At 38.6% G+C, this 12332-nt stretch overlaps 1 protein-coding gene across 1 annotated transcript in view; it reads left to right on the top strand.

Moving 5' to 3' along the window:
• Positions 1–12332, top strand: part of cyst (rho guanine nucleotide exchange factor 18 cysts) — a 549231-nt gene that overhangs the window by 515758 nt on the left and 21141 nt on the right. Inside the window, exon 26 of the mRNA XM_067147675.2 lies at positions 5441–5637. Coding sequence (XP_067003776.2) covers positions 5441–5637 — 197 coding nt within the window. The remainder of the gene's footprint in view (positions 1–5440; positions 5638–12332) is intronic.

Below are 12332 nucleotides of genomic sequence, written 5' to 3'. Positions count from 1 at the left end.
GATTTTTAAACTTCCACAAATCTCCACGATTCTACGAAAGCACTTAAAATGCTCAGAATGACATGTGATAAAGATGCCGAATGCTTGGCACTTATTCCATCCTGAATAAGACAAAATAACAACAGCTGCCTGAACTCGCTAAAAATTCCATTGATCATCATAAAAATTGCTCGATTTGCAACTTTTACATTACATTCATCTCCTAAATCTTCAGACCTGATAATACTGTCACTAGAAGAATCATATGCCATGTTGCACGTGAATGACATCATCCGTTGAAATATTCACTAATCTATCATGTTTGAACATTTCCATGTATTTCTGCAGTGTTCATACTGATGGGAGATCAAAATTATTTAATACTGACATAGGAATCAGTAGCCTTGCAGACTACAATGTAATAAGCTTAGAGCGAATAACTTTTTCTCACCCTATCTAACTTCACATTTATTTTTTAGTAGTTTATTAATTTGATGTAATAACACATTAAGGCCTCCTTCATCAGCTACTTAAAACCTATTAATTTCAGTTTTTCTCTCTCTCTCTCTCTCTCTCTCTCTCTCTCTCTCTCTCTCTGAAAGAACACTTCTCCTAGTTACCTTATGCTTTCTACCTTGACATTTGTATATGCATGTTCACCTCTTTAGTTCCCTACATTTCTGCCACAAACAAACCACTTAAATTGACTTATATTTGCTCTTCTTCATACTATCAACAATTTTGTTCAATTTATGTATTTCTTCTGCTGCTGACTTTCCCGCTGGATTACTTAATTCAGATGATGCGATATCTGAATCATTCTTTGTCCTAACAACAGCTCCTGTTCTCTCATTGTTTCTTGACTTCCTACAGTTTCTGCTTCTTTGACATGGTTGATCATCTCTGATCAGTAACTTTCGCTTTGATGAAGAAATCCGCAGAGGTTTATTTGGAATATCGAATACATTTGGAACTGCATTCCACACTGATTTCTTCTTCTCTGCGTACATAAACGGGCTGTTTTCAAAATGATTCCAACATAACTTTATGTACCTAACTGTACAAATAGTTTACAGCTTTCTTCATTAAAGCAGCTCTTCTAGTATTTAAAAGCCATTTTCTACACCTGGAAATTAAAATATTGCTACGTGTTAGAGGTAAAGATTGTGTTAAAATGTTATTTAAATCCATAATTAGTTGAATTTCCTGTTGAGTTATAGTTATGGATCATTGACAAACCGAATACATATTTATATGAGGTTGCATTTCTACATCTTCACAGTATTGGTCTATTATGCAAAAATGTAAACAGTAGTTCAAGCCTTACCTGTCAGGATCTTTAAAAAATCTAACGAATGATAGCTCTGGTGTCTTTTTCTTGTTATTGAAGTAGTTCATTGCACTACAGTCATCTCTTTCTATAAATACCATGTTAAGTTAATAGAAAACCAATTACCTGTAATGGAACTACCATACACTAACCTCACAAAACGTACACCAACTTACACACCAGAAGCTTGCTGGCCCTGTGGAGCGTTGGAGTCTCATGAAGAAAAAAAAAAGCTTTGTGACTGTGTACATTAGACTGTAGTATAACCACATACAAGTTAATCAAGCATATTTAATATTTACTAGTAATTATCATCGTCGTTTTCCCTGATCTACATTGGTGTTTCAATGGTCCATAATAATAGACATGATAACCTTTGAAGTTTATGTCAGTTGAAGGAGACAGACTGCAGGGAACTTAAATATTGAAAACATCTTAATACTCCTCAGTACGGCCCTTAATCAACCTCATGCTCTCAAAGTGGTACAGAAACTGGTAGAGTCATTTAGCTCCTGTGGCGCTGGTCTCAAACTTGACCCCAAATTGTAAGCCTATTATCATCGAATCCCGAGGACATTCTTAAGGATCGACACAGACTTTCAACGTATTAGGTCGTGTTACGTACATGTAGTACGTGTTGAAGAGATGTTAAGTATAGAACAAAAATGGCCAGCCAGACACCAGTGGGATCCGAACCCACAACCTCCTGATTTCGCGTCAGTTGCTCTACCAATTGAGCTATGGCTATGGCCTAGGCCATCTTTTTTTTTACATAACATAAGACAAAACAGCCCTACAACCAAAGGTACACCCCGTCAACATCCACGCGAACCAACCACCGTTTATTTTACGTGGGCCCTCCCCATCGCATTACCACAGGCTTCAGGAGTACCTCTGGCTCAACCTCAAAGACATTACCGACCTACGGTTCTGCAAGTTGTACTTGCGCCTTGCAGTACGTACCCATGGCCAGTAGGTAGTAATGTTCGGTCTTTGAATGTTAAAAGCTTAGCGTAAAATCGTGAAAAGTCGTATATATATTCAACTATGGCAATCCACATCACATATGAGTGTTAAGCTATTAGCCCCAATTAAGAATTGCTGGTACATCTAATACACTGAACGTATGAAGAACATTAAAGTTTGAAATTTTCTTCACCAAACGAAAACGAAAAATAATTCATGCAGTAGAGGGTTAAGTATAGTGCATCTTCATGGCAGGGACAAGCCTTTGTAGTCAATAAGGGTGACTACAAAAGAAGAGAATGGTTATCGAATACTCTTAAACAGTTAATAAAATATACACTTAAAAATATTAAGTATCCCAATATCAGGTTTTTGGTATTGTTGATCTCAAGTTGGCCTACCCTCAGATTCCAATCAGGGATAACGATCACCCTTTTACAGTTTTAGCAGCTTGTCGAATACACATTCAGTTTTTTCATATTCCATTTAGAGTCACTAATGGTGTCACTAAAATCCAGCATGCATTGGATAAAATAATCCATTAAGAGACTCTAGAGGATTTTTTTTTTATTTATTTATTTTTTTCTTTTTGGCTAGTTGCTTTACGTCGCACCGACACAGATAGGTCTTATGGCGATGGGGGGACAGGATAGGGCTAGGAGTGGGAAAGAAGCGGCCGTGGCCTTAATTAAGGTACAGCCCCAGCATTTGCCTGGTGTGAAAATGGGAAACCACGGAAAACCATTTTCAGGGCTGCCGACAGTGGGGTTGGAACCTACTATCTCCCGAATAATGGATACTGGCCGCACTTAAGCGACTGCAGCTATCGAGCTCGGTAGAGGATATTTATCCCGTACTTGATGATGTTACGATCTGTGGGAGAAACCAAGCTTAACAAGATTCTAACTGGAGCTTTTACAAGATGTACACCTTGAATGAAAGCAAATATATTCTCTCTTTCCTGGCACATTTCTTAATATTATGTTAAAATTAATTTCTTTTCGAGGCTTCCTTAACCATGTCACACAATGTTACCAAGAATTGGAGAATCCTTGCTCTCTCACCACCAGTAACCTGGTGTTGATATTCAGTTCCTTCAGGATGAACTTGTTCGCTTGCATAGTGTAACAGTACGCGCTATTAGCTGCTTTTCTTGGAGGCCTGGGTTCAATTCCGGGTATGCCAGAGATTTAAGAATGTCAGAAAAGCTGGTATGTGGATAAAATGGTACAGCTCACTTCCAATGGGGGATGTACCTGAAAATAGCTACACCCTCTCTCGGGTCAAGAATACAAGTTGACTTGAGGATGGACTCGGTGAAAAAATGCTGCCCATGGTATGCAAATCATTCTTCTCTAGTATCACATTTCAAACGAGTCGATTTTTCTTGAATTTTCTGCTCTCAGAATTCATGTTTCAGCACTTTAAACGAAGACTGAGGATGCTAGTGACTGGATTACTGTCATTTTAAACTTTACTGAAGTAGAACAATCCTTCCAAATATGAGACCATTGAGTCATGATGTTTTTGGCCATGACAACCCACCTCATGATTTCAAAAACGAATATGACACTTCTTAGCTATAAAATTGAGGATGGCACTGGGGCACTGGATCACCAAGTGGAGTGACCATGCATGTTAACGCGCTACGGCTATGGAGCCAAGCTCTGCTTTCAGGAGACTCGTTAGCTCGAACCCCACTACCACCACCACCAGCTGTTCTGAGAATGGTTTTCTGTGATTTCGCATTTTTGCTTCCAGGCAAAGGCCAGGACTGTTCTTATTCAAAGGTCACAGCCGATTCCTTCCATTTTCATTAGCCTCTCGGTTGAGGTTGGCATTAGGAATGGCATCTAGCCGTAAAAAAACCTGCCATATAAATTCATCTTGCCTCATTCCCAACCTCGTATCAAAGAACAGGACTAAGGGGAAGACATGCTAGACTGCAGCACTGGAGTTCATAGGAATGTTTTCTTACTTCTCAAAATTAATACTGTTTTTCTCTGGAAATGTACAGCTGTGCGGTTGGGAGCGTGTAGCTGTGAGCTTGCATCCGGGAGATAGTGGGTTCGAACCCCACTGTCGGCAGCCCTGAAAATGGCTTTCCATGGTTTCCCATTTTCACACCAGGTAAATGCTGAGGCTGTACCTTAATTAAGGCCATGGCCACTTCCTTCCCATTCCTTTCCTGTCCCATTGTCGCCATAAGACCTATCTGTGTCAGTGCGACATAAAGCAACTAGCAAGAAAAAGTGCATCCTCTCAACATTGACTTTCCCTTGACTATGGAGTCTTCTGCGAGTTTTTCATCACCTCAAGAAGGCCCTTCTGTCTGTAACAGTATACAGTTTTGATGAAAATATTCCCTTTATTGTACGAGTACAAATCATGCATTAGAATTTGCTACTGAACCAATACTTGCACATTCAGCAAGACTGGTGACATTTTCTCACAGACTTTGTTATCAGAACAAAGACACTCAAATATTGAAAAGAAGTCCAAGCCATTGTTGAAACATTAAACAAGTAGCAATTTCTTAACGGTGACAGTTTTCTCTCATAATGGATCAAGAAAGTGTAGTGTTTCATGTGCATTCTAGTAAGATAAAGAATGAGTAAATATTGTACTGGCATTTAGAACTCTCCTGTAATAACTTCTGACATCATCTAACAGCCAATGAAAGAAAATTCAGTTGTATCCCAATACAACATTTCATTTCTTCATGCAATTTGTGACTTGTGTAGAATGTTGTGTAGGTGGAAAGAGCTCTACTTTACTTGCGATCATTGGCGCACATGCCAGTAAAGCTTGATCAAATCACAGTCAATTGAAAACAAATAGAAGTTTAGCAGCAACTAAATGAAATACTATTCACTATCTCCAGGGTAATTGAATCAAAATAGTTTTTGGATTTGAAATGTAAAAGCAAGCTACAGATCCTTTGAGGATTAAGGCAGTTTTGATTACTGATGTGTGAAGTGAAATAAAGTTATTTTAAATTGAAGGAAGTTACAAATATAAGGAATTTTTGTTTTTACAAAGAACTAGAGGATATTTTCAATGTATGTCATCTTAGTGTGCTGTATGCCTGTTAAGTCCATCTTCATTCTACTTTGCTGTTATTATGTTTCTAATGAGGCTTACAAAGATGGTATTTTGTTTTAGGATCAAGTTCCATGGCGGAATGCTGTAATGGCCACTATTCCTCCAGTTGTCCTCCCTTCCAATCTCTGCAACAACTCTTGTGATCTACCTGCTCTGTCCACAGTGGGCCAGGAGCAGCAGTTAGTTGCTGTCCAGTTGTCACATTACTTCTACAAGCTTCTGTCCATAATACATCAACAAATGACCTCAATTCATAGGTAGCGGAAGAGTTAAATATATTAAAGAGTACAGTATCATATTATTTATTGTGTTTGTTGTAGTGAAATAAAACTCTATTCAGTTCCACAAAATTTAATTGGGATGTAGCATGTTTTTTGTTTTTTTAAATATAGGGTTGGAGGTTTGGCATCTTTTATTAGTTATGAACTTTTATTGTCTAATTTGTAGTTGGTAACTCCCCGCTGTCCTGTTATAAAATCACTCTCATTGTTTTTGATTTTTTTAATGCTATTTTTTCGGGGCGTCGACGTATGACGATCTTTGGCCCGTACTTGCACCATATATGAGGAACCTGCGTGTATTATGTAAATGGCGGAAGTGTAAAGTGTTGATTGTAGGAAAGGAACGTTAAGGACGACACAAACACCCAGTCCCCAGGCCAGGGATATTAATCATTTACAATTAAAAATCCCTGACCCGGCCGGGAATCGAACCCGGGGTCGCCGGGTGACAGGCGGACGTGTTGCCCCCTACATTGCGGGGCCGGACACTCTCATTGTATTATTTACTATCTGTTATATCCCTTGTTAATTGCTTTCATTGCTGTTTTGAAAATAGTTTGCTTCAATAAATGCTTCAGCTGTAGATAATCATTGTTACTTTTCCCTAAGGAAAAAAGTTCTCCATAATGTTCTCAGTAAATAATTCAGGTGTATAATACAAATTTTAGTCAGAGATATCAGTGACAAGGGCTTCACATTAATTAATTTTGAGGTAACCTATCACCTCCAAGAAGAAATATTGAAGGATCCTTCTGCTCGTCCTTCTCCATATATAAATAAGAGAATTCAAGGAAACAATAGCTTCAAGTTATAGCTAAGAATCGTATGACTGCACAGGAGAAAAAATAAAATGGAATAGGTAAAAAACCACCAACTATAGAGAAATAAATCTATATATATCTTGGAAGGGAGGGTGCCATCAGTGGTTGAGGAGAAGTTGGATGAAAACCAGTGTGCTTTCAGACCACAGAGGGGCTGTCAGGATCAGGTTTTCAGTATGCACCAGGTAATTGAAAAATGCTATGAGAGGAATAGACAGCTGAGTTTATGTTTCGTAGATCTAGAGAAAGCATATGACAGGGAACCAAGGGAAAAGATGTTCGCCATACTGGGGGACTATGGAGTTAAAGATAGATTATTAAAATCAATCAAAGGCATTTATGTTGACAATTGGGCTGCTGTGAGAATTGATGGTAGAAGGAGTTCTTGGTTCAGGGTATTTACAGGGATTAGACAAGGCTGTAATCTTTCACCTTTGCATTTCGTAGTTTACATGGATCATCTGCTGAAAGGTATAAACTGGCAGGGAGGGATTCAGTTCGGTGGAAATGAAGTAAGCAGTCTGGCCTATGCTGACGACTTGGTCTTAATGGCAGATTGTGCTGAAAGCCTGCAGTCTAATATCTCGGAACTTGAAAATAGGTGCAATGAGTATGGTATGAAAATTAGCCTTTCCAAGACTAAATTGATGTCGGTAGGTAAGAAATTCAACAGAATTGAATGTCAGATCAGCGATGCAAAGCTGGAACAGGTAGATAATTTTAAGTATTTAGGTTGTGTGTTCTCCCAGGATGGTAGTACAGTAAGTGAGATTGAATCAAGGTGTAGTAAAGCTAATGCAGTGAGCTCGAAGTTGCGATCAACAGTATTCTGTAAGAGGGAAGTCAGCTCCCAGATGAAACTATCTTTACATTGGTTTGCTTTACGGGAGCAAAAGCTGGGTGGACTCAGGGTATCTTATTCATAAGTTGGAAGTAACAGGCATGAAAGTAGCGAGAATGATTGCTGGTACCAATATAAATGGTTCGTAATTGGACATTATAAATTTTCCAACTAACTCATTCCTAGTTGCCAGCATTTTGCCCCTGTGTGCTAAGTTGGGCTCATCAGTTGGTACCTAGCACACCACCAAGACGCATGGCTAGTGCATACTGTGGAGGCCACTGCGTAGGCTACTTGAGCCACCGGCAGTGCCAATGCACTATGAGAGACTTTGTCTCATTACGAAAAATTGATTCGTGCTTGGCCATCAGATGATATAGATGTTGATTCCCATAGGGAACCTGAAATATTTGTCCCGATGAGTAAATTTATAATACCAATATAAATGGTCCGTTATTGGACATTATCAATTTTCCAACTAACTCGTTCCTGGTTGCCAGTGTTTTGCCCCCGTGTGCTAAGTTGGGCTCATCAGTTGGTAGCTGGCACACCCACCAAGACGCATGGCTAGTGCATACCGTGGAGGCCACTGCGTAGGCTACTTGGAGAGTTTAAGGCTAAGTTAGGAATAAACTTGATGGATGAAGATGTACGCATAAACCGGCTTCGGTGGTGGGGTCATGTGAGGCGAATGGAGGAGGAAGGGTTACCTAGGAGAATAATGGACTCTGTAATGAAATGGCATATGGCTTTAGTGCCAGGAGATCGCAGGAGAGGTTCGACTTGCCAGGTGCAGGTCTTTTGATTTGACGCGTGTAGGCGACCTCTGCATCATGATGAGGATGAAATTATGATGAAGACAACACATACACCCAGCCCCCGTGCCAGGGAAATTAACCAATGATGGCTAAAATTCCCGACCTTGTCGGAATCGAACCCAGGACCCCTGTGACCAAAGGTCAGCACAATAACCATTTAGCCATGGAGCCGGGCATGGACTCTGTTATAGAGGGTAAGAGAAATAAAGCGAGACCAAGATGACGATTAGACTCAGTTTCTAACGATTTAAAGACAAGACGTATAGAACTAAATGAGGCTCCAGCACTAGATGCTAATAGAGGATTGTGGCAATGTTTAGTAAATTCACAAAGGCTTGAAGACCTTACGCTGACAGGCATAACTGTCTATAATGATTATGTATGTATGTATGTATGTATGTATGTATGTAATGTATGTATGTATGTATAAAATAAGAGTTTTGTCTGTACATTGCTCAGATTTAAAAAAAAAGGGGGGGGTGGTATTTCTATGTTGGTTGTGTCCATAGTAACAAGGAAATGTACTTTTTAATTTTCCGCAATTTCTGTCTGTATGTATGTTCACCCATCACGAGAAAACAGCTGAAGAGAATTTAATCGGTATGTAAAGTCGGGAAATAAGTCTCTACAATCTAGGCCATAAATAATTTTATTCACATTGAGTGAAATTGTAGTTTCGGGGGAGGCCTAAAATTTAATTCTCAAATATTTATGTTATTAGTTGTTGTATCTTAATGAATATTGGTATGCAAAGTTGGGGAAAAAGTCACTATAATCTAGGCCATAAATAATTTTATTCATGCTGAGGGAAATGATAGTTTAGGGGAAGGACTAAAATTTAATTCTCAAATATGTATGTTATTAGTGGTCATATCGATAAATATTACATAACTAAAGTTATATAGTGTTAAATTTCCAATCATTTATGTCTTATACATTGTTACCGTACTGGCTATGATCACAGAGATATTCATGAATTTGTTTCTTTTGTTACTAAGTCCATATCAGCGTCGAGTCACAAGAAAGTAGGTAAACAGAATTTAATGAAAATCGGTGTGTGAAGTCTGAGATTAAGGAACTACAGTCTACGCTATAAATAATTTTATAAAACACCCTAATATCACAGAGTCAAAAGAAAAAAACTAAATGTGAAGGCTTCAATATAGAAAGATCATAAAATTGATCAACAGTAAAATTACATTGACCATTGTTTGTTGTGATGTGCTTTGTGTCTTCTGTTGCCATGTATCTCCAATAGGTAGGATTACCGCTATGTACCGAGTAGGTTTATAAATTTGCCTTATGTCGCACCGACACAGATAGGTCTTATGGCGATGATGGAATAGGAAAGGGCTGGGAGTGTGAATGAAGCAGCCTTGACCTTAATTAAGGTACAGCCCCAGCATTTGCCTGGTGTGAAAATGGGAAACCACAGAATACCATCTTCAGAGCTGCCGAGAGTGGGGTTCGAATCCACTATCTCCCAGATGCAAGCTCACAGCTGCACGCCCCTAATCACATGGCCAACTCGCCCGGTCGTACCGAGTTTAAATAACAGCCTGCCTGAATGTTGGCGGGAAGTAGCTGGGAAGTTAGATAACTTTCTTCTTTAATATGCCATCCCTCTGGTTCATAAATTTTCTGATACTACTGGTACATAACACACTGGTTCATCATAGCATTCGAGCTACTCTGAGGCACTGATTGCAATGAGCAGTGTGCATATTTAATGGAATAATGGCAGAGGAGTGTTCACGGCAGTCTGCAGTCTGGTCATTCCAGCTCTGGAACTTTGGACTGTTAGATCGGCACCGTAGTACTGTTAAGAGCTCTGATATGATTTGAAAGGAAGAATATGATGTGTAGAGTTGTAGTTTGCTACCATGTGGGTATTTTTTTTATTTCGAGAACTAAATGAATCATTGGTGAAATATAGTGCTAAGGCAGAGATGAAATGGTTTCAGCTCAGTGGTAGAGCATTCGACTGCAGTAATAAGATTAGCATGGTGTCTTAATAAGGTACCTTCTGATTAGACAAAAGCTGTAATTGCACCTATCTATAAGCAAGGGAAGAGGAAAGGTGGAAATATTTTACTCTTAATTTTTTATTTAATTGTAACCGTATTATTGTTCGTTGAATGTGAGAAAGTGTGCGGTTTTTCATTTGATTGGGTATTTTATGTGATAACATTGCTTTTAATCATTAATTTCCTACTGACATTTTTGTAATGACCTATGTTGAATTCAGTTAGGAAAACCACAAAGTCAGTCTTTCTGAGAATCCCGTAGGAAAGCACGGGTACATCAGCTAGTTGAATATAAAGGTGGTTGGTAATGTTTCCTACTAGCAATTTTTTTTTTTAATTTCACTCCATTAATACATAGAGGTCTTGCTCATTTTAATATATTTTAATCCTCCAGACTGGCCATTTTTCACTGATTTTGAATTTTGAAATTAAAGACTAGTTTTGAATGTAGGTAATATTTTATTTCACTGTATTTAAGTTCATACTTTCTACTTCAAATGTGTAAAACTGTAATACAATTCATAGATCCTTTACCTTGGCAATAGTGGATTTAAATTTTTTGAGAAGTTCAATGTATACACGTAATTAATAAAATATGGCTGATATTGAGTTTAGTTGTTTCTTAGGCCATTCAGAATAGTTTGTTCAAGAGATGCATCTATGTAATAATTAGTATATAAATATTATGTATGATCTCTTTGGTCTGTTCAGTTGGTATAAATCACTGTCGTTCAATCTATGTTCACACACAGCCACTAGTACGTACACATGCTGTTGAGTCGGCATAGCTCTGACACGATTTGAAAGGAAGAATGTGATGTGTAGAGTTGTGTGTGGGGTATTCTTTTTTTTTTTTTTTTTTTTTTTTTTTTTTCGAGAAGTATATGAATCATTGGTGAAATATAGTAGGAAGGCAGGGATGAAATGGCTTCATAGAGTAATAAGATTAGCATGGTGTGTTAGTAAGATACCTTCTAATTGGACAAAAGCAGTAATTGCACCTATCTATAAGGAAGGGAAAAGGAAGGATTGCAACAACTATCAAGGTATCTCATTGATCAGTATATCAGGCACATAGTTCACTGGCATCTTGGAAGGGAGGGTGCGATCCGTGGTTGAGAGTAAGTTGAATGAAAACCAGTGTGGTTTCAGACCACAGAGGGGCTGTCAGGATCAGATTTTCAGTATGCACCAGGTAATTGAAAAATGCTACGAGAGAAATAGACAGTTATATTAATGTTTTGTAGATCTAGAGAAAGCATATGACAGAGTACCGAGGGAAAAAATGTTCGCCATACTGGGAGACTATAGGATAAATGCTAGATTATTAAAATCAATCAACGGCAGTTATGGTGACAATTGGGCTGCAGTGAGAATTGATGGAAGAATGAGTTCTTGGTTCAAAGTACTTACAGGGGTTAGACAAATCTCTAATATTTGTTGTTGTTCATAGTCAGGTTTTTTATTTATTAATTTTTTACTATCTTCTCTGTGTTGCACCTACACAGATAGGTCTTGTGGCGATGATGGTATAGGAGTGGGGAGGAAGCGACCATGGCCTTGATTAAGGAACACCCCAGCATTTGCCTGGTGTGAAAATAGGAAACCATGGAGAACTATCTTCAGGGATTCGAACCCACTATCTCCCGAATGCAAGGTGATAACTACGTGACCCAAATTGCACAGCCACTTGCTCGGTTGCTCATAGTTTACATGGATCATCTGCTGAGAAAGTGGCAGGGAGGGATTCAGTTAGGTGGAAATATAGTAAGCAGTTTGACCTGTGCTGTTGACTTGGTCTTAATGGCAGATTGCGCTGAAAGCCTGCAATCTAATATACTGTATTGGAACCTGAAAAATAGGTGCAGGGAGTATGATATAAAAATTAGCAGTTCAAAAACTAAAGTGATGTCGGTAGAGAAGAAACGTAGGAGAACTGAATGTCAGAACTCCTTCTACCACTTCACTTTAGCTGAATTGTTCATATAAATACTTTTGATCATTGCATGTATTTAGGATTTATATTCTCCCAGGATGGTAGTATAGTAAGTGAGACTGAATCAAGGTGCAGCAAAGCTAACACAGTGAGCTTGCAGTTGTGATCACATTATTCTATAAGAAAAAAGTCAACTCCTGGTTGAAACTATCCTTACACCTGCCTGTT

Source organism: Anabrus simplex, chromosome 5 (assembly GCF_040414725.1).
Source record: "Anabrus simplex isolate iqAnaSimp1 chromosome 5, ASM4041472v1, whole genome shotgun sequence".
NCBI classification, from domain to species: domain Eukaryota; kingdom Metazoa; phylum Arthropoda; class Insecta; order Orthoptera; family Tettigoniidae; genus Anabrus; species Anabrus simplex.
Note: the sequence above shows the minus strand (reverse complement) of the source record. Positions and strands in the feature narration are given on the sequence as shown.